Here is a 23,826-nt window from a genome sequence, read left to right as displayed (position 1 = left end):
TTTTTAAATGTGTATTTATTTATTTTGAGGGAGAGAGAGAGAGGTAGGGAGAGAGGGAGAGAGAGAATTCCAAGTATATTCTGTGCTGTCAGCGCAGAGCCCGTTGCAGGGCTTGAACTCACAAACTTTGAGTTCATGGCCTGAGCCGAAATCAGGAGTCAAATGCTTAACTGAATGAGCCATGCAGATGCCCCTAGACTCTCTTTTTTAACTTGAATTTTTTTTTCTATACCTTTTAATTACTACATGGTTTGACTATAGGATGTTCATATAATTTGTTTGGAAATTAGGTTTTAAATTATTTTTTGTATCATAATGCTGTGATGAATATCTTTATGCATATTTCTTTCCACATTGTTGGGTTGTTTCCTTCATGTACATGCCTAGATGTAAAATTGTTGGGCCAAGGTATATGTGTATTGTAAAATACTTGACCTGCTTTGCCACATTGCCCTCTACAGCAGTTAATCAAACTTCTGTTTGCAGCAGCATTGTATGAGAGATCTAGTTTTCTGAAGATGACGTTGTTTTCAATCCTGTCTTCAAAGATTTGGTCAACCTTACCTATAGAAGATTGAATCACCAAAATGGATGGGACTTTACAGACAAAAGGATATTTGAGTATGGAATGGTATGGACTGGTAGGAACCATCACTACCATGCTGCCCACCTCAAGAATCTGAAATTGAACATGAAAAGAACTTTGAAACTAGAATTTTATGTTCTGATACATAGTTAACTCAAATATGAAGGCATAATACACATGTTCTTAGACTTTCAAAACTTCAGAAAATTTTTCACACAAAGTTGCAAATTAAAAGCACTTAAAAAAATCTTTTGGAGAAAGTACCTAAATATGAAGAGGAACAAATCCAAGAGATGCTTCAAGAGATTTAGGGAAAAAAGAGAGTCTAATGGAGTTTGTGGATGACTTCTAAAGAATATAAAGCAAGGCTAAAGAAAATAAAGTATATCCATAACAATCTAGAATTAAAATTCTTTACAGCATCAGTACAGTGGGAGTGAGAGGAAATCAGAGATCATGACGGTAAAGTTCCTATCTTGTTAGAAGGAAGAGAAACATACCAATTAAATAGGAAAGACAAAAGAAAAAAAGACCCAACTAGAGAAATGAGTAGTGTGATAGGGAAATAATACATTTATACACAAAGCATAAGGACATGGAAAGGTTGAAATAAAAGCATGGAAAAAAGATAGCAGGAAAATACCAAAAGAAAGCTAGTGTGGTTATAGTATTATCCAACAAAACAGACATTAAAATGAAAGCATTATGGATAGAGATACATAATGCTAAAAATTGAGTTCACCAGGACTTAGTAAGAAAATCAATAGTAATAGAAATAATTTAAGAAATTTAAAAATACTAGAGTGACTGATAATACCAAACTTGAAATACATAAAAAATCCCTACAATCCAGCACTAAAAAACTAATAATCTGATTAAAAATGGGCACAGGTCCTAAATAGACATTTTTCCAAAGAAGACATAACGAGACCTACAAAGTGCTTAACATCACTAATCGCTGGGGAAATGCAAGTCAAAACCACAATGAGACAGCACTTTACACCCGTCAGAATGACTAGTATCAAAAAGACAAGAAATCATAAGTGTTGACGAGGATATGGAGAAAGGGAAACCTCATGCACTCTTGTTGGGAATGTGCATTGGTGCAGCCACTATGAAAAACAATATAGAGAGGTACCTCAAAAAAGGAAAAAATAGAAAATCATTCAGTTTAGTAATTCCACTGCTAGGTGTTTACTCAAAATAAGTGAAAACACCAAAAAGATGCATGCATCCCTTTGTTTATTGCAGCATTATTGACAGTAGCCAAGATATGAAAGCAGCCTAATTGTATGCCAGTAGACAAAGAAGAGGTGGTATATATACACAATGGTATATTACCCAGCCATAAAAAGTAATGAAATCTTGCCATTTGCGACAGCATGGATGGAGCTGGAAAGTGTAATGCTAAGTGAAATAAGCTTGAGAAAGAGCAGTATCATATGATTTCATTTAGACATGGAATCAAAAACAACCACAACAAATGAATAAAAAAGAACAGACTCAAACACGGAGAATGAACTGGTGGTTGCTAGAGAGGAGGGGAATGGGCTTCCAGCAAAATGTGAACGGGATTTAGATAAATAACAGGGATGAAGAGTAGCATAGAGAATATAGTCAATGATATTGTAGTAACTTTGGTGGCTGGTAGTAACCATATTTCATGTGGAGATTATTGCGTAATATTATGAAATTGTGAAATTGCTGTGTTGTACACCTAAAACATACATCACGTATACTTCAGTTAGAAAAAAAAATGCAGAGAAAGTGCTTTAAGGAAAATTTTGTAGCTTTAAATCTTTATATATAAAGTTTTAAATGAGCTACTGTTCAATTGAAGAAGTTACAGAAGGAGAATATAAAGCCAAAGGAAGAAATAAGAACAGAAATAGAAAATATAAATAAGATCAACAAAGCTACATGTTGACTGAAAAGATGAACAAAATGGACAAAAATTTCTGGTAAGTTTATTATGGAGAAAAAGAAAATGCACAAATAAGCCACTCAGGAATAAAAGAAAAGGTTATGTCACTATAGGTACTGCAAATTCTAAACCAGTGGATATTGTGAACAACATGCCGATGCGTTTGAAAATTTAGGCAAAAGGCAAAATTCTAGAAAATGTTATGTTTTGATTAAAAAGAAATCAGAAGCCTGAACAGTACTATTACTATTCAAGGAAAGGAAGTAGTTCAAAATCACAAAACTCTAGGCCTAGATGATTTTAACAAACTTTATAAAGAATGAGTTATTCTAATCATATATATTATTCTGAGAAATAGAATTAGTACATCTCACACATCAAAAATCAATATAATCTTGATAGTAAAACCAGATTGGGACAGTCGATATAAGAAAGGAAAATTATAGGTCCATTTTGTCATGAAGAGACAAGCAAAAGCAAGTGATGTAACACACTAAGTGGCATCTATCCCAGGATGCAAAAATGGCATATTAGAAAATTTATAAATGGATTCACATTTACAGAATAAAAGTGAAAAACTGATCAATAGATGCAAAAAAAATTTAGTAATCTTTTCAGCTTGATGAAGGATATCTTTAAAAATCTTACAGTAAACACCATCCTAAGGTGGGAAACATTGGAAGCATATTCTTTAAAATCAGCAATGGGACAAAAATGATTACTCTCTTCACTTTTATACAAAAGTGTACTGTAACTGTTAGTGCAAGAAAATGAGAAAAATAAAGATACAGTGATTGGGAAGAGAATAAAACTGTCATTATGATGTGATGGTCAATTATGTCTAGTTGGTGGAAAAACAACAGTTTTTGGAGAGTTTAGTAAAGTGACTAAATATAGAATCAATGTTTAATTGTATACAGCCACAGTTAGAAAATATGATTTTTTTAAAACACACTCAGTAAGGGTGGCTGGGTGGCTCAGTCAGTTAAGCATCGATTCTTGGTTTCAACTCCGGTCATGATCTCACGGGTTGTGAGTTTGAGCCCTGTGTCAGGCTCCACATTGAGCAATGCAGAGCCTACTTGGGATTCTCCCTCTCATCCTCTGCCTTTCTCCCACTCACATGTGCTCACTCACTCTCTCTCAAACTTAAAAAAAAGACACCAAATAATTGCAAAAACAATTTTGATGTACCTAGTAATAAATCTAACCAAAAATGTGCCACATCTATATACAAAAAGTTCTAAAAGACATTAAAGAAGACTAGAGTGTCCTGTGTTCATTAGGACAATATTACAAAAATGAAAGTCTTTCCAAATGAATGTATAGATTTATTAGTGCATCTCCAAGGTAAACTCACAACATTTCTACTGGAATTGACAAACTAATCAAAATTTACGTGGCGGAGTTAAGGATGAAGAATGACCAAGGTACTTCTGAAGAACAAGAAAGGAAGGAGAGTTCATCCTACCAAAAGGACCTTTTTTTAAAGGCAGAAGTATTTAAGAAAGTATGACAGTGCAAAAATAGAGAAAATGGCCAATGAATAGAAAGCCCCAAAGACCCAAACACATTTGTAAATTTCATATTGACAGAGGTGGTATTGTAGGTCAATGATAGGACTAATAATTGAATGGAGCTGACAGAAAAAAAAGCGCATATAAAATTGAGTCTTTTCCTCACACCATACACAAAAAAATGTTCCCCAACTTTTGTTTAAATGTCCCCAAACTTTAGAATTTCTGATGTAGAAAATCTCATTAAAATTACAGGTGAAATATATTTTGAAAGCACAGATGGATACCTTCCTGATCCTGCTTCCAAGAACTTCTTAAACTGCAGGCAAAAGAAACCATAAAATATAACCATAAAAAGTAATTATAAATTGTTCATTTAGAACTTCTGTCCATCAAAAGGTATGTTAAAGCCAAACTACAAGCTATGAGAAGATATTTGCAAAACTCAACCAATAATAGGTTAGTATCAAGAATATATACAGAAATTATACAAACCAACAAGAGAAAAAAAAAACAACACTAGCAGGAAAATGGGCAAATGACTGAAACAGGTACTCCACAGAGTTGGAAGTGCATATGGGCCAGTAAACCTATTAAATGGTTTTCATTTATCAACACTCAGGGAAGGCAAGTCAAGAGCACAGTAACATGTTTAAATGCATTCAACTGGCAAAAATTAAGTCCAACAAAGTCAAATGTTACAGAGAATTTCAATGAGATTACTCCTATATTGCTGGTGGAAGTGTCAATTGATATAACTACTGTGAAAAACATTCGTTCGAGAAGTTGGACATTCCCCAACGCCCACCACTCAACTTGTAGGCATATACTCAAGAGAAACACTTGCACAAGGTGCCCCAGAATACAAATATAAGAATGTTTTAGAAGAAACTCCACCTAACAAGAAGGTTAAGTGTTGTGTGCTCACATAGTGGACGATCACATGCCAGGCAAGATGAATGAACATCAGCTGCAGGCAGAACAGCAACTTAATGTAACGGATTGAGTGAAAAAGCAAAATGTTCAGAAGACTACATGACCTAATGTTTTTTTCATAACGTTCAAAAACTAAAATTGAACAAAAATAAAAACCCAAATAGTGATAAACCCTTGGGGCGCCTGGGTGGCTCAGTCGGTTAAGTGTCCGACTTCGGCTCAGGTCATGATCTCGTGGTTCATGGGTTCAAGCCCCCCCTCGGGCTCTTTGCTGACAGCTCAGAGCCTGGAGCCTGTCTTCAGATTCTGTGTCTCCCTTTTTCTGACCCTCCCCTGCTCACACTGTCTATCTCTCTCAAAAATAAATAAAACCTTTAAAAAAAATAGTGATAAACCCAAAGTTCAAGATAGGGTTACGTCTGGTATGGAGAAGGAAAAGGAAGAGAACCAGGAGACTATAAATCATCGTTAACATTCTCATCCCTGGGTTGGATGGTGGGTTCATTTGTTATTAAGAGTAAATATGTGGATGAAGAGACTCCTGCACAGACCACTGGTGGTGTGTTACAAATCAGTGAATGAATCCAATTATATGCTTCTGCATTCAAAAACAAAAAACAGGACCTGTTGGTGAATTGGATTTGGGACAGGGAAGGAGAGAAATTAGGTCTGAATCCTAGGCTTTTGCCTTGAGCTGTTACAGCAGTTTATTGAGATGGAGCTATCTGGACTAGGTTGAAATTATGTGTGCATGAAATAGAGACAAGAACTCTGTGTTTGACTCATTGAGATGCCCATTAAGCATCCAAGTGGAGAATTAAGTCTATTGATACACAAGTCTAAATTCAATGATAAGGTCAGGCTAGGTGATAGTTAACCATAGGATTGGATAGGCACTTAAGGAATATGGAAAAGTATGGCACTGGGCCCTGTGTTACTGTGGCAGGGAGGGAAAAAGCCTGCAAAGAAAACTGATGACTGGAGCTAGCAGAAGTGGTGAGGCAAAGGAGATGGAATAGTGTGCTGATTAAATTTCGGCTTAGGAGAATATTTCTAGACAGAATTTAATTGCCTAGATTATCAACTCTAAAAAAGAAAACACTTTTTGATAAGCTGCTATAAATAGGTTCAGAGCTGAGGACAGAGCCTGGCCTAATGGAGAGAAGGTGGATTATATGTCACTCAGGAGACTTGCATTCTTGAGGCCTGGCTCCCAAAACTGACCAGGTAGGCAGGTCACCACTCCCTCTGACCTCCTCAGTAAAGGCTAAATTAGGTGTCCTCTGTCGTCTTTCCAGCTCTAGGACTATCCACAACCTTTGACTCATCCTTTACTCTGGAAGAACAGAGATTTGATTTCTGAACATTGGATCTCAGCCCTTAACTGGCAACCACCCATCTACCTACTTAGCACCACCACTATGATTTCTGTGTGTTTTTGTTTTGCGCAGCCAGAGTCTAAAGTACATGTGCTTTTACTCAAAGCTTTTGTTTTTATTTAAAGGTTTTCATTGTTTTTTTCACTCAGTAGTTTTGATACAATGTTTAAAATGAAGAGAGATCAAAGCAGTATGAATTTATATTGGTATCTAACTTTTGTGGTAGAAAATAGTTCTTCGGGGCACCTGGGTGGCTCAGTTGGTTGGGTGTTTGGTGATCTCAGCTTGGGTTATGATCTCAAGGTTCGTGAGTTCAAGCCCCACATTGGGTTCTGCACTGATAGTGTGGAGCCTGCTTGGGATTCTCTCTCTCCATTTCTCTCTGCCCCTCACGTGCTTGTGCTCTCTCAAAATAAATAAACTTAAAAAAAAAAAGGGGCTCCTGGGTGGCTCAGTCAGTGGCTCAGTCGGTTAAGTATCTGGCTTAGGTCATGATCTCGCGGTTTGTGAGTTCGAGCCCCACGTCTGTCTCTGTGCTGACAGCTTGGGGCCTGGAGTCTGCATCAGATTCTGTGTCTCCTTCCCAGTTTCTCTGCCACTCATACTCTGTCTCTTGCTAAAAAAGAAAAAAAAAAAAGAAAACAGCTCTTCATTTTTTTCATGGAGTGCAGAACAGTTACCATCTCAGCAGATAACTAAGTTTCTTGTCCCTGATATATAGGCAAATAAGGACCCAGTAGTTTCTATAATTTTGTGTAGAACTTCTAGAAAGAGAGTTCCACTCCATTATTCACACACTTGAGTGTTGTGTGTGCCAGGTACTACTGCGGGTGTTGGGAGTTACAGCAGTGAGCAAGGCTGGTGGACTCAGTTCTCATAGAGCTTAGCTCTCAGTTTGGTGACAAGTGGACAAAGAGACTAATGTTAAAAGATGACACAAGTGCTCTATATATACTTAAAATGGGGTAATGAGCTATAAAGGAAATGGATGACTACTTCAGATTTGGGTGGTCAGGAAAGACCAAATCAGGAGGTGACATTTTTCAGCTGGGTTCTGGTCAGATCCAGGCTTGTGAAGAGAGAGCACTCAAAGCTGGTTTAAGGCCCCTAAGGAAGACCTGCACTTGATATATTTGAAAAATGGCAAAAACAAAAACAAAACCTAGTGCACAGTTGGTGGCAGGGAAATTGGTAAGGGAAAGCTGGAGATGTAGGCAGGGGTCAGACCATGTAGGTCTGAGTAAGCTCAGGGTTTGAAGTTTCCTGTGACAGCTTTGGCCACAATTCTAACTGGCTTTTTCTTAGCTCAGCTTTTATTTTATTTTATTTTCTAAGTTTATTTATTTTGAGAGAGAGAGCATGCACATGCCAATGGTCGGGGGGATGGGGCAGAGAGAGACAGAAAATCCCAAGCAGATTCTGTGCTGCCAGTGCAGAGCCCAACACTAAGCTGGGTCCCATGACCGTGAGATCATGACTTTGCAGTCAAATGCTCTACCACTGAGCTATACCCCCCGTGAGATCATGACTTTGGCCAAAATCAAGAGCAATGTTTAACCGACTGAGCCACCCAGGCACCCCAGGTCAGCTTTTAAATACTGGAATCACTACAGAGTTTTGCCTGGGCCCCCTTAGCATTATTTAAATATTCTTTATTTCCAACCCTGACATCCCTTCCCTAGCTTTAGGCTATTGTATCCATTTGCTTATCAGCCCCTCCACTTGAATTTCTAATGGCCACATCTCATACCTAACATTGACGCTTGGCCCAGTTGCTTAAGCTAAAGTCTAGGAACTTATTCTTGGTTTCTGTCACCACCACCTCCAATCCAGTCTATCAGCAAGCCACATCAGCACTGCAAAACATACCTTGATTAGTTGTGTCCACTTCTGTTCATGTCCAGTACCACCACTCAGTCCAAGCCAGAACCTTTTTAAAACTAAAATAAAAAAATTACAATACCACAAATGAGCAAAACTGCTGAAATAAAGAGAATAGAAACTCTTCCTAATAGTAGCTCTCAAGGAAGTACAAATCCACATATAATCTAACATTAAGAAGGACTGTGTTGTAAATACTAGAATTCTGGAGCTATAGATCTCAGGGACAGACTTGAGAGAGAAAAGGTTCCCATCATTACATTCCCAACTTGAGCCACATCACCAGATTTAACCATAGCAGCTCAGCTCTTACCCATTTATTTATTGGAGTTCTCTAGGAAACTTCAATACCAAAAACAAACCTAAACCACAGCTCCCTTAGATTACTTCCCAAGAAATGAAGCTCTACCAAATTTATGCAACATGGGGGTGCCCAATAGAATTAGAAGATATTAGAGATGTGAAGACTAAAGACCATAATCAAGGAAATATGGATGGTATTTGTTATTCTCTGAGAGTGAAAGACCTTAAGTCCCAGTGGCCACTGGCTGGATTGTGCCTTGGACTGTGTGCTCTGGACTGATTAATTAATACAAGTGTGTTTTCCAACCCTTCCAACAACTTTCTTCTACATTCTCTTTACTTTGCCTCAAACCATGTTGGTTGTTATAGGTTAGCCTCTAACCCGGAAATTGCAAACTGAAGTCCTGCAGGCTGAATCATGTTTTCACATATATGTTATTTGCCCTTGACAATGTTTTGGTTTACTTTTATGTTTGTTTTATTTTTAAACAAATTAATTGCAGCATTTAAAAATGAGATTTAAAATTAAAATGTGCACTTCGAGCTCTGGTTTTAAAATTGTCTATTTTGATGACGCTGAGCCCATATTCTTGGAGGAGGTTGAGTGGTTTCACCTGTTGGCTAACTCCACCCTTTACATGGCCTGTACCCTCTGGCTTACTCCATGCCCCACCGCCTCTGTCTTCCTGACATCAAGAATAAAGGGTCACTTGTCAGTTATCAATATGCTTGCATGGTTGGTTTTTGCTTATTTTAACCCATTTTACTCGCTTATCTGCCCAGCCCTGTAGGTATTTGAACTTGGGACCCTATTCTGACCTTTGCTTCTCAGCCCTTTAACTGGGATCTGATTTCTTTCCCTGTTGTGATTCCTATCTCTCATTACTGTTGAGAATGTGAGTTGTCTTGGTGAACTGTTGGGTAGGGTCCTGAATCATTTGGCAGTAGATACAGTGTGATGACTTACTTCCAACAGCCTCCAGAAAATGTGGCTGGGAACTTCTCTTGGAGTCTAGATTTAGACCTATGCTACACATTTTAGGCATCTTAATTCATATTGCACCTAAAGGCATATACTTAAAAATATCATTTGACCTCTTCCTTGCTCCTCACATCCAATCAGTAGCCAGCTCTTGGTTCAGTACCATCTTCAGGCTTTATTATTGGTCTAACTTCAGTTACTACCCTAACCAACACATTTCAACACAACCTTCTTTCAAGTTAGATTTAATTATATTGTGCATGACCACTACCTAAATAGAAATCATCAACAGATAGTTACATGGAATCAGATGGAGCCCAGTATTCAATATCTACCGAAATCCTTCTTGAGCCTACTTCCCACCTTTTCTCTTCACAAAGCACACACCAAAACAGCAGTTCCTACACACACATACCCATTGTTTAAGTCTCTTCAAATTTCAGCTCTTAGTGACAGCCCCTAGATTAAGTAACTCTTTACTTCCTCTGTTCTCTTGAGATGTTTTCCCCAGACTTTATTAGAGTCTGCCTTGAGTTATAGTTGTGTTTTTCTCATGCCCTAGATTTAAGCCTGTGGACATCAGGGACCATTATTTACTCATCTTTTTACTTCATGCACCCAGCAGAGAACTAGTTTAGCACAAATTAAATTGAAAAAACTAGAAAATGAATTTCTTTAAGCAACTTGATGACTTGTCCTTAAAGGTCTGGGACCCAATGTGAGTTTCGAAGTAGGATTCTAAGCCTCTTTTTTTTTTTTTTTTCTCCAGTATAGAATTAGCTTTCTTGTTTCCAAGGAATCGTTTAAAATGCTTATTAGGAAGCATACCACATCACCTGTACTGAATCTAACAATAGTGAAACAGACAAATCCAGGATTGGGACATTCTATAAGACAATGGGTCTGGATTGTTAAAAAAGTGTCAAAATCATAAAAAGCCAAACAACTAACCAAACTGACAAGGAGATTGTTCCATATCTTTAAAAAGGCATAACCAGGGGTATTTGGATGGCTCAGTCAGTTAAGCATCCCACTCTTGATCTCAGTTCAGGTCATGATCTCACAGTTCATGGGATTGTGCCCCACATCGAGCTGTGCACTGACAGTGTGGACCCTGCCTGGGGTTCTCTCTCTCCATCTCTCTCTACCTCGTATCTGCTCATGCTCGTTCTCTCTTTCAAAATAAATAATCTTTAAAAATAAATAAATAAACATGACCAAAGGCAATGCATGAACATTCATTAGATCCTTGATCAGAAAACAAAGGCCATAAAAGATATTTTGGGGACAAAGTTATTAATACTAATGAGATATTAAATTTCTGTTCTATTTCCTGTGTGTAATAATACTGTGATTATGTTGGAGAATGTCCTCATTTGTTAGGATACATATACAGAATTATTTCTGGGTGAAATGTCAAGATGTCAGCAATATTTTCAAATGACTCAGCCAAAAATATATATAGCAAGCAAGAAAAAGCAAAAATGGGAAATATTAATAATAAATCTGGGTGAAGAGTAGGTGGGTATTTCATGGTACTGTTCTTCCAGCTTTTCTATAGGATAAAGACTTTCAAAATAAAAATTGGGGGAAAAGGAAACGAAGGGTTAAAGAGCCGATTGAATATCCTAATTATATTCGTAGGCTATTATTAAGTAAATTAATAGTTAAGCAGTGAAAGCAAAACATTTATTTGCATGTGGTTTTATATTTAGGGATGAAACCAGCTAAGAGTGAAGCCTCTACCCAACTGTAAGAATTACGGAATCAAATGCAATTTTTGTTGCTCATTAGAGGTACTTCTCCTACTTTTTAGTTTATACTTTCAAAGAAAATAAAATCTGGAGGAGATAGACTAAGAATGTATCAAGGAATGTTTTCATTGTGATTAAATTTAGAAATACTTAACAAATCCCAACTCTTCATTATCACAAGGCTGTCTGAATTATCTGCTCTTCTAGGTATCTGTAAAAGTGATTATTGAATTGTCCCCATTCTCTAGGGGCGCGCGTGCGCGCGCACGCGCGCGCGCGCGCACACACACACACACACACACACAAGCTATATCTTCCTGGCATGGCTAAATTGATCTAGTTGATAGAGGGGGAAGATATAAATATATTGGTGTAAGGACAAATAAGAGATAAGACTATGTATTTATTGCCCGTTTATGTAATTACATGTGTCACTAAGGACAAAGGTCCTTAAAACAAAGACGAGAGGCAGAGTAGAAACAGTTCCCTACAGTAAGATAGATTTGTTACCACTTCCCTATTCTTGAGGGGTTTTTTTTTCCTGCATGGTCACCTATATAGCCTGGTCTTATAATCATTTTGAAATTTAATCATTTTTCTGGACGCAGTTTGTTGGCAGAAGATATGCTTCACTCCAATAAAAAGAAAATGAAGATTTTTCAAGAGGATTCATAGGCATCAAGTGGAGAGGACGAGCCCTTGGTTCCTGAGGTCTGAGAACGCTTGTTCTGGGGGGAAGCATTACCAGGACCGCAGCACCATGGATGTGGTAGGAGAGAACGAGGCTCTGCAGCAGTTCTTCGAAGGTAAGCAGTCAGTTTCCAACATGCAGTTCCTGCTTCTGAGAAATGGCTCTGCTCACAGTCACGGTTTCACTCTTTTGGAATTCACTTAAACTTGGACTTGAAGATATGCTATCATACTGACTGTCCTGAAATCGGAAGTGGAAGTTTATTTGCTCCGTTCATAGCAAAAATCAATGGTATAGGTAGTAAAAGAATACAGCATTTCCATCTTCTAGCTTGGCTGTTAAAAAAATTCACAGGGTCTGCATATCTATGTTGCTAGCATTTGTCTCTGTCCTGTGCTAGATTATATTTCTTCTAATCCCCTACTTTTCAAAAATTACAGATTTGTCTCATCTCTAAAGTTATTGAATATAGCACAAGAAAGGTGTAAGATTTCATTTAAGGCAGTTTTCCTCTTAGTATAATTAAGTATAAAACAGTAAAGGAACACCCCCTTCTCATCTTTGTTTTTCACGACACTTTAAAAATGTGCAACTGAATAATGATTGGTTTTTGAAGGGAGAGGCATACTACAGAAATGAGTACTTCTTTCTCAAGGGAGAGGCATATTATAGGATGTGGTTACACAGATTTTTTTTTCTTCTAAAACTCTAAACTGGCATATTTAATTGGGTTGCTATTCTAATGGCGGGTCTGTTAAAAATGTCAGCAAGAACTTGCCATCGTAGACTTCAGTCTTTGGTTCTTTTTCAGCGATGCTCAGACTTCCATGTGAATGGAAATGTGATCATAGCTTTTACATGTTTTAAAGGTATTTCTCAGGAGGAAGTATGAGAAGAATTGAGGGTAGACCTGTTTATTCACAAGATCCAGAGGGCAGTTACCTGCATATAGAGAAGTGCTTTTGTCATTTCTGGTGATTAGTAAAGTGCCTGACAAATTCTAGATGCAAAAAGATCGAATGGAATTGACCCAGCACCAAACAGTACGAAATACGGAATGGTCATACCCAAGAAGTAGTGAGATTCTAGGTCACCATTGGAAGGAATCAAATACAATATAGTTGTTTCTGTGGCTTGGATTTTGCTAGAAGTGACAAGAAGAAAGCTAAGTCCAAGAGAATTATCACATCATCTCAGTCATGATCTGTCCCATTGGATATTCTGTCTCTGACAGTAGCCAAATCAGTATGTCTACTTGGGTAAGGCTTGGCACACAGTAGGCACACTAATGTTGCATTGCCTGATTGTTATTGCCTGATTTTATATTCTGTGTAACTTTCATCCTAGCAGTGGGTAGCAAACCCCAAGCTATAGCTTCATATATATGCTTTATTTTAGAGAAACCACTAATTCATTTTATAAAAGCATAAAGTCTACTTGATTTCCTGCTGTAACTGGAAAAGACCTGAAAAGTGAATGTGGTCTACCTTGTGTTCTTTGGAAATTCTGCTATACTTGGAGGATTCCTACACTCTTTCTCTCCAGGGATATAATTTCCACAAGTCTTCTCTGTAACTTGCTACAATATCTGATTATTATTTTAATAGTATTTTTCTTAGCTTAAACCACTCTGTTCTTCCATTTGAAGTCTTTTTTTTTTTCATGAGAGAGGAGTCATTTCTCTTAATTTTTAGAAATAAAAAATGGAGACACCAGCTTAACTGATTCTCTTCCTCCTGAAAACCACACAGCTCATTGCCAAATGTTTATACCTCCACTATTCAGCAAATATTGAGTACCTGCTGTGTGCCTGGTCCAACAACCACCTCTCTTAAGTGGTAGCTTGTAAGGCTTTGACGTCTTTCCCTTAGATTTTAATGATTTCCTTTCTCAAGTACTCCTTTGAATGAGGACAACAATGCTATTCTAGTGAGGAGGGCCAGTTGTAGCTCATTGTTCTCCTGTTGGGTCAGTTGTAACTAAATGTCATCTTGTATACAAAAAAAAATATCCAGGGGCACCTGGGTGGCTCAGTTGGTTAAGTGTCCAACTTCGGCTCAGGTCATGATCTCATAGTTTGTTGGGTTCGAACCCCATGTCGGGCCCTGTGCTGACAGCTCAGAGCCTGGAGCCTGCTTCAGAGTCTTTGTCTCCCCTTCTCTCTGCCCCTCCCCTGCTCATGGTCTGTCTCTCTCTGTTTCTTAAGAAAAAAAAATCAAAGTCTGAAAAATCACAAAAAGTTTTGACAATTTGTTTCCTGGCTGAAAGCTGTTTTTCTGTTTGCTCAGACTCTTTGTTCTAAGAAACTCAACGCTAACTGGGTTTTTGCTTATGAACACATTTGTATGAAAAAATATCTGTATTGACAATATCATTTTCAATTAAACGGCCTTGAGGGTCAAAGCTCAGGATGATCTTAGTTTTTATTTTAAATTTCAGATATGCCTAAATCTTTACGATGTGTCTCAGGAAAATGATAAGAACAAAAGGGTGGTTTCAGATAGCTGGTATTCTAATTCTATTTCTAATTCCCTGGTCACAGGTAGGTATAATAACTAAAGCAGAGGCAGATCAGGTGTTCTGGGGCTCCCAACATCCTCTGGAAACTGACACCATGTGAAATGTTTGGCTTTTTCAGCAAAGCTGGTACCACTGCAAGGGAAAGGCTGTCAGGAGGGAAGCATATCGTTTTTGTTAAAATAACTAAAACTTGGCTACAATCTAAATTTCTAATGGTGATGGATTAATTAAATGAATTATGGTTTTTCCATGTAATGAAATATTTTGTAGCTATTGAAAATGATAACGAAAAATGTCTATTATATAAAAAGGAAAAGTGGACTGTAAACTGGTATATACAATTGAATATTTATATGTATATAGCTTCCCAGAACAAAATTTATTATTAAAACTGATTTGAAAACAGTAAATATATGTACATACATGCTTACACATATACATAGAAACAACTGGATGGATACACTTCAGGTATTGATAGTTGTTATCTCTTAGTGATAAGAATATGTGATTTTTATTTTCTTCTTTATGCTTTATTATCTAAGTGCTTCATAATTGAAATGTATTATGTTATAATGCAGTTTTCTTAAATAGAGGAGAATGAGTTTTAATTCAGCAAAACTCTTCTGATGACAAAGATGATGGACATCTTCCATAGAAAAGATCGCATCTTCTGGGCTGTCAGATTCTGTGGGATTTATACCTATCATTGTCTTAGAGATATTTTAAAACTCTATACATTGTAGATCACTGACATCAGTGCGAGTGGTTTTTGTCTATAGATATGCATATGAATTTAGTTTTAGTGGGATCAGCAAACAGTTCCAGTAAGGGCCAGTTTTGCTTTTGTTTGTAAATTCATTCCCTGGTGTAGCTAGATAGATACAGATGCTGTAGATATAGATGTAGATCTGCTGTTTGAATTCCCCTTGAGCCTGTTGGGACATCTTCTTGATCCCTTCATTAATTAGGTAGTTAAATAAAATCTTTGATATGCATTCATCTTACATTTCTATGAAAGTTATGATTTGGGGGCACCTGGGTGGCTCAGTTGGTTAAGCATCTGACTTTGGCTCAAATCATGATCTCACAGCTCTTGAGTTTGACCCCACATGAAGCTCTGTGCTGACAGTTTGGAGCTTGGAGCCAGCTTTGGATCTATGTCTCCTCTCTGCCCCTCCCTGACTCACGCTCTGTCTCTCTCTGTCTGTCTCTCAAAAATAAAGATTAAAAAAAATTTTTTTAAGAAAGTCGTGATTTTATCTTTAAAAATAGATGGTTAACTATTTGAAGTCAGTTAACTTGGAAACTTTATCAATTTCACCTTTAGTTTGAACAGATGGCTAACATGTATTAAGAATTTTCCATGTGCCTAGCCCCATGCTGTTCCCTTTACGTTCATTATTTCATTTAATTCTTACAACTCTCTGAGTAAAAAGGAATAAGAAAATGAAATACAGTAAAACTCAGTCTTCACTTTACTTCCTTTGTTTTTGAAAGCTGTGACTTCACATTCTTAATTTGTTTCCTTATCTGTATTTTTGGCGACTGCCTTGATATCAGAGGTCTCACTTTTTATTCCCAGCCTTCTTAGAACATTTTATAAAAACTGATTTGAGAAGAATATTTAGTTGTTCATTGTATTTAATTTTTAAAGAGGAGGTTTTCTGATGTGAGAAGCTATTTAGCTCATGCACTTGGCAGTGCCCCGAAATAGGTTCTCAAATGCCTGTTGGCTCACCCTGAAAGTGGAGGAGAGTCCTGCCCTGACTGAGTGAAGTGGGGAAACCAAATAGTAGGAACAGGTAACAAGAAGACGCAAGAAAGACACTGAGGGACTGAAACGCCAGCACACTCACTGAAGCCCAGGGGAGCAGGAAGCTTCTAGAACCAACCAGAAGCTGTGGACAGGCAGGAGCCAACCCACAGCTCCCGAGATCTAGGAGGAAAAACAGTCCATTCAGAAAGCAGCTGCCAACAAGCTTCAAAATAGTTTTTGCTCCCATCTCTCTGCTCCAGGTTAGATTCCTAGGTAGCTGTTATTAGAAGAGTGTTGTAGGGAGGCATCTACTGTCCCCAAGCTGTACGGGGATACCGTGCATGTGGCATGTGTTCAGGACAATGGGGAAAACACTGGAAGGCTCTGGAGCAGTGACCCAGGTGCCCAGCCCAGATGGGATGGATCTAGAAAGGCTTCCAAGGAAGGTAGAGTGAATTGTTGAGAAGAGAGATGGAGCTTCGAAAAGTGCCCGTATGGTATCTACATTTGGTAGACATTCAATTTCTAGAATAACTGAATGGAAGAACAGTGCAAGACAGTTCTAGTCAACAAGGAGTGAGTGAACTCTAGGTTTGGAGAACACAGCAAGTTCAAATATAGGAAGAAGGAAAAACTTGCCCAGTAGCAGAAAGGCCCAGTGACTAGAATAAACAGAGGCAGAGCAAACGAAGTGTTGCCAGTTAGTGGAGAGCCTCAGATTAATGGTAAATGTCTTAAGTGGTCCTTGCATATTATTTCTCCAAAAGTGAAACCAACTCTAATTGATTGATGACTCTGAATTCCTGTGACAGGAATCGGAAGCTCTGAACAGCCAAAAGCAGTGTCTGCAGAAGGCAGACACTGCAGTGCTGGGGCTGGCCCTGGGCAAGGTTGTCTTGTGGGTAGAGGGTCTTTTTTTTTTTTATGTTTATTTTTTATTTTTAAAAGAGAGAGAAAGAGAAAGAGAGAGAATAAATGGGGGAGAGGCAGAGAGAGAGAGGGAGACACAGAATCCGAAGCAGGCTTCAGGCTCTAAGCTGTCTACACAGAGCCTGACACAGGGCTCAAACCCACAAACCATAGGATCATGACCCGGGCTGAAGTCAGATGCTTAACCAACTGAGCCACCCAGGCGCCCTGGGTAAAGGATCTTTGGCCTCAGGCCAGTCTCTCAATTCTTTGTCTTTCTTCCACGTTGAGACCACTGCTTTCTCACTCTCCCAGCACCTTATACCCTCCTCCTTCTGTCCCAGTAAAACCTGAGCTGCACACAAGGTACAAACAGCAAATGATCTGATGCTACCATACTTCTCTATAGAGTCTTATACTCAATGTACTTTCAGAGAACATGAAGATGTTTTGATCAAATGAATCAAAAAAAGGTTACTCTCTCTATGGGTAGGTTTGGTTGCTCTCTTATGATGGAATTTTAGACATCCTGTTGTGTCCTAGCAACATCCTCCAATAATAACTAGAAATTATGACTTTTTTAAATTGAGCATTTACTATGTGCTGGGTATAGAATTTTAATTAGGACCATGGCTTCAGAATCAGTTATCCTGGATAGGAATCCTGGCTCTGCCATTTATTGCCTCTGGGATGACAGAGAAGTAAACCTCTGCAGGTCTTAGTTTCCTTATTTATAAAATGTGATTAACTATATTATCTCAAAGTGTGGTTGTAAAGGGCTATGCCTGGCACAGAGAGTTCAATTAATGGTAGCTATTATAATTCTCATTGTTACCCTGTTATCATTTTCTCTGTGTAACATCAAAAGGGTCCTGTGAGAGATTTTCACCCTCCCATGAGAATCATGAGGCAGGCGGAGGTGAACTTGCTTGAAGGTCTTCTGGGTAGTAAGTGGCTACAAGTTCCTCATTTATTCCTATCCTTTGTTTGTATTAACCAGCCAATCAGAGTGAGCCAGATGCTGCCCTAATGGCTGGGGATTCAGTGGTGAACAAGCAGAGTCCTTTTCCCAAAGCAACTCCTCTTCTAGCTGAAGAAAGAAGGCAATGAGGATATAAGCAAGTGAATAAAATGATTTCAGACAGTCATTAATTATGAAGAAAATAAAACCAGATAGCAGCGCAGGGAGACACTGGGGATGGGAGAGAGAGTGGGTTACATAGGCTAAGGTAATCAGTGAATCTTCTTAGTGACATTTGAGCAAGTTGTCCACTAGCCATCATCCATCATCTGTCAGAAGAGTGCCCCAGGTAAAGGGAACACCAGTGTGAAGTCCCTCAGCTTGGCGTGGGCAGGTGGAGGTGGGGTGGGGTGAGGAGCATGCTGGAGGGGGCAGGGGACAGTGTTGATGGGCAATGAGGAAGGTAGTAGGGGATGACATCAGAATTTGAATATTTATTCTCAGTGTGATAGGAAACCCTTGAGAACAGGCAGGACTTGCAGATGGGTAGGATGTGGGGGATGAGAAGGCCGAGAAGTCAAGGATGATGCCCAGGTGTAGGCACCAATAATTGGTGGATGTTGATACAAGGTACTCAGGTGTGAAAGACTAGGCAGAAGTGCAAGTGTGTGTGTGTGTGTGTGTGTGTGTATGCATGTGTATGTATGTGGATAAATCAATAATTTATTTGTGGCACTTTAAGTTTTAGATACCTTTTAGACAACAGAGAGGAAAATATTAGAAGGCAACTGGATGTTTGAATTTGGAACCCAAAGAAGGGATCAGGGTTATACATATCAGTTTGGGGGTCATCAGCAAATGGTTGGTATTTAAAGCCCTAAGACAAGATGAAATCCTGAGAAGGGAGGCAGATTAGACCAGGGAGACCCATGATAACATTTAGGATGCAAGGGAGAATAACAAAGGAACATTAAATGAGGTTAGAGGAAAGCCTGTGGTGTGGAGCTAGGAAAGAAGAGTGTTTCAAAGAGAACATGATCACATGTTTCTGAAATGCCAGATAACTGAGCACAGAATGTGGAAACGAAGGTTTAAGTGACTTGGACAAGTGGCTTCCATGTAGTGCAGGAAGAAAGCCCAGTCCATGAGGTTGAAGCAGCAACAGAAGGTAAGTGGCTGATATGGGTAATGATTTTGAGAAGTTCTGTTGTGTCATGAGCTGAGGAATTCAGCCAAAGCCAGAGGGGGTATAGAGGCAAGAGTTTTTGAGAATTTTGTTTTTGAAAGATGGGAGATACTGGGGCATCTGAGTGGCTCAGTTGGTTAACTATCCTACTTCACCTCAGGTTATGATCTCACAGATCGTGGGTTCAAGCCCCACACCGGGCCCTGTGCTGACAGCTCAGAGCCTGGAGCCTGCTTTAGATTCTGTGTCTCCCCCTCTCTCTGTCCCTCCCTGCTTGCACTCTGTCTCTCTCTCTCAAAAATAAATAAACATTTGAAAAAACATTAAAAAAATAAAGATGGGAGATAACAGAAGCATGGTCTCCAATGGGAATGATTGAGTGTAGAAGAATACATTCACAATGCAGAAGAGGGAGGGGGCATTAACTGTGGGAGAAGAACCTTGATAAGGTGGGTGAAGATGGATCCAGAGCACCTAGAGAAGCTTGCTTCGAGGTGGCTGCCACCCTTGCTGTCTTGCAATAGGAGGAGAGGTGGAGCGTCTGACAGATGCAGGTAGTGTGGTAGATTTCAGGGTGGGGACCCATGACAGATTACTTCTGCTTTGCCTATGAAGTTTGAGGTGGATTAGGAGGGAGCTAGTGGCGGGAGTGTGGTAGGGGACTGTATGAGGGTGTTAGAAAGGAGAATAAGTTATGAAAGTCTTTTCTTGGAGTGTGTATTAGTCTCCTAGGCTGACATAACAAATAACTGCAACCTCGGTGGCTTAAAACAACAGAAATGTGTCCTCTCACAGTTCTGGAAGCCAAAAGTCCAAACATCTTTATCAAGATGTTGGCCACGCTGTGCTACCTTGGAAGGCTCTAGGGGAGAATCTGCTCCATGTCTCTTACCTAGTTTTTGGTGATGCTGACAGTCCTTGGTATTCCTTGGCTTGTAGACTAAACACTCCAATCTCAGCCTCCATTTTTACATCATCATTTTCTCGGTGAGTCTCTTCTCTTATCAGGACAGTCATCACTGGACTTAGGGCCCACCTTCATCCAGGATGATCTCACCTCAAGGTCCATAACTTAATTACCTCTGCCAAGAGCTTTTTTTCCAAAGTTCACATTCATAGGTCTTGCACATAGGTCAGACAATTTGGGGTGGGGGTGGCATTTTTCAGCTCACTACAGAAAATAAGCAAATATGCTAGGAAATAGTAGGATTGTCGGTCTCTGTTGTGTTCACTTGAGACTTGTGATCCATTACTTTATGTGAGGTCAGTCAGTACACTTGTATGATTTGCTGAGCAACATTCATATGCTTAAGTGCAGGCTTGGGGTGGGTGAAGAATTGGGTTTTTGCAAAATTGAGGTTTTCCCAGGTGAGTCCCACAGAGGGAGAGAAGGGAAGAGAGTGATTAGTCTTTACAAGGGAGTACTTGGTGTGATGGACCCCGACATCTAAGCTGGGTAAGCAGGGAAGTGGGGGTAGCAGGAGGGCGAGGAGGTGTGGAAAAGTGGTAATAAGGTTCATGAATAGGGGATCCCAGTGGGTGAAATGATTCGAGTAGAGGCGTAAGTGTCAGTGAGTGGAAAGGATGAGCTGGTCAGAGAATACAACACTTGGAAATGAGATTTCAGAGGTTGGTGCAGTGACTGGTTTGATGCCAAGGTTTAGCAGAGTGCCAAGAGAGGAGGTGTCTGAGGTGAGGTGGAGAAAAGATAGTAGAAAAGGTAGTGGAAAATGTAGCGAGGAGTTTAAGAATTCAAGAGGCTGGGAAATATTGGGTGGATGTTGAAGCCACCAGCAGTGATGGCGAGAGTGGTGTTGCAGAGAGGAAGAGAGGGAACCAGATGGTGAATGTTCATTGGGAAAGGAGTAGTGAGTGACCAAGAGTTTGCCAGGCGCCACTACCAGGAGGTGGCCCAGTCATGTGGCATCTGCTTCATTTGAAGAGGGGAGGAGGAAAGCTAATCTGGAAATAGCAGTGAAGAGCAAGAACACCTCCCATTTTCAGCCCCCAGGGACACGTAGGAGAACCTCTATTTGAGATGTTTCATAAATTTTTTCAAAGCTTATTTATTTTGAGAGAGAGAGAGGGAGAGTAGTGAGGAAGAGAGAGAGGGAGAGAGAATCTCAAGCAGGCTCTGTGCTGACAGCTCAGAGCCTGGCGTGAGCCTAGATCCCATGAACCAGGAGATCATGACCTGAGCCCAAATCAAGAGTTGGATGTTTAACCAACTGAGCCACCCAGGCACCCTGAGATGTTCCATAATTTAACCAGTTCTTATTGCTGGACATTCAGACTTGTTCTAGATTCTTACCTGTGATACATAATACTGTGATGAAATTTCCTCCCAAACCCTTAGTTATTTACTTTGTATAAATCTCCTCAAAATAGAGTTACTGCCGAGGCACCTGGGTGGCTCAGTTGGTTAAGCATCCATCGCCAGTTCAGGTCATGATCTCATGGTTTGTGAGTTTGAGCCCCATGTCTAGCTCTGTGCTGACAGCTCAGAGCCTGGAGCCTGCTTCAGATTCTGTGTCTCCCTCTCTCCCTGCCCCTCCCCTGCTCATGCTCCATCTCTCTCTGTCTTAAAAATGAATATTAAAAAATTAAAGAAAAGCAGTGACTACCATATAGAACTTTTTTAATTTTTATTTTTTTTTAACATTTTATTTATTTTTGAGAGAGAGATAGAGACAGCATGAGCAGGGGAGGGGCAGGGAGAGAGGGAGACACAGAATCTGAAGCAGGCTCCAGGCTCTGAGCTGTCAGCACAGAGCCCCACATGGGGCTCGAACCTATGGACCATGAGATCGTGACCTGAGCTGAAGTTGGACGCTTAACCGACTGAGCCATGCAGGCACCCCTAGAGTTTTGTTTTTAATTAGCTCTTTGTAAGTACTGCCAAATTATCTACCAGTTAGTGTTTTTTTAAAAAATTAAACCATAGACTCACTATCACTGCTGCCTGATATTTTCATTTTTTGACTTAGAAAAGTTACTCCATGCCCAGAGTCCTTAACCTAGGATAAGATTCAGGCGGACTCAAAGCATCTGACAGTGAGTGGAAATAAGTATTTGTGTAGGCTTCTATGTTAGGGAAAGCCTCTGTACCTTTTATCAGATACTCAGTGAGGTCTACGACTCAGAAGATGTGAGGAATCCCTGTGCTGGTCTCAGGCTGTTGGTGGCTTCTCTCCACTTACCCTCCTCAAGGAGCCAGAGCCAGGAGCCGCCCATGGTTGAGAGGATGGCCTTTGAACTAGTAGAAGATCCTGGAATAGGGCATGTTTCAACAATCAGAGTCTAGAAACATATAGATTCTACTGAACATGTGGTTTAGAGGTGGGAAAGGGAGGTTTGATGACATGAAAAAGCAGTGATGAAAAAAATAACTGTTTCATCTCTATATTCTGAGTTGTAACTGTATCAGAAAACACTTATGCACAAATGATACTGTAACCTCAAAGGGAGCGAATTCTAAAAGTCTGCTCTCTGTTTCACCGATGGGGACAGAAAACCAGGTGACTTCTCCCTGAGCAATTGACATGATCAGAGAAGGGTGATGATTTCCTCTGCACTGGGCATCCTTCTATCCCTGAGGCTGTGCCAGAAGCTCTTGAAGAGATATTTCCAGCGGCCCAGTCAGCCAGGATGAAGCTCTTGGCAATGGATCAACATTTGTTGATTGTGCTTAGCCTGCTTTTAAAAAGATTCTGGGAATACTTTACATTACAGGATACCTTAAAAGTTGATTCAATAAAGCTCCTACAAGGGAAAGGCAAGGGAAATAAAACATACTGGGTGTGTGTGTGTGTGTGTGTGTGTGGATAATAGCAAAATTCAGGTATCAATGGGTCAGTGAGGACATTTAAATCTCTTCTCTCAACTCTATCCCTCCTTCCAGACATTCACTTCTCCTTCTCTTCTCTTTCATCACCAAACTGAAAAACACCCATTCTTTTTATTCTTTGCATCTCATTTACTTTTCAGCCCAATTAAATCTGGCTTCTGCTCTGATTTGCTCTTCTGAAATTTCTCCTTATTGCTAGATTGTATTAAAACACCTTTAGCCCTCACCTTCCTGGGTCATCATCGCCTATTGTTTCCTCATGCAAGCTCTCTCCTGTTTCATTCCATGGCACCTGCACTCTGGTTCTCCTCCAGCCTGTTTCCTCTCAGGTGCTTTCAGTAGTTTGCCCCTTCCTTGTCTGCCCAAGAGTCCTGTCTCAGAAACTCTTCTGTTTGAACACCAAAAGCTTACCCTGAGTGGGCATTCCCATAGGTCAGCATATCCCAAACTCTATTGCCAAGTTTCAGACCTATATTTATAGCTGTTTAATGTACATATATATGTATGTGCCTGGATCTCCCTGTTTCCCCAAATCAACACGTTCAACATGGAATTTGTTATCCTTTCCCTCCTTGATTTCAATCCTCACTGCCTACTGTGTTCCCTTCACTCTCCAACAGACCTCTGAACTAGAAACTGGGGTATCACTCCAGATGACTCCTCGTATACTCTATAGTTAATCATTTATCAAATT

At 39.6% G+C, this 23,826-nt stretch overlaps 1 protein-coding gene across 1 annotated transcript in view; it reads left to right on the top strand.

Annotated features, from left to right (window-relative positions):
- The first annotated feature begins 12,022 nt into the window (after nt 1-12,022).
- MYRFL (myelin regulatory factor like) overlaps nt 12,023-23,826 on the top strand; it is a 134,131-nt gene continuing 122,327 nt past the window's right edge. The window contains exon 1 of the mRNA XM_077775266.1: nt 12,023-12,068. Within this exon, the coding sequence (XP_077631392.1) occupies nt 12,023-12,068 (46 nt within the window). The remainder of the gene's footprint in view (nt 12,069-23,826) is intronic.

The sequence above is a fragment of the Crocuta crocuta genome, unplaced genomic scaffold, assembly GCF_008692635.1.
Source record: "Crocuta crocuta isolate KB4526 unplaced genomic scaffold, BGI_CrCroc_1.0 scaffold97, whole genome shotgun sequence".
Classification (NCBI taxonomy): domain Eukaryota; kingdom Metazoa; phylum Chordata; class Mammalia; order Carnivora; family Hyaenidae; genus Crocuta; species Crocuta crocuta.
Note: the sequence above shows the minus strand (reverse complement) of the source record. Positions and strands in the feature narration are given on the sequence as shown.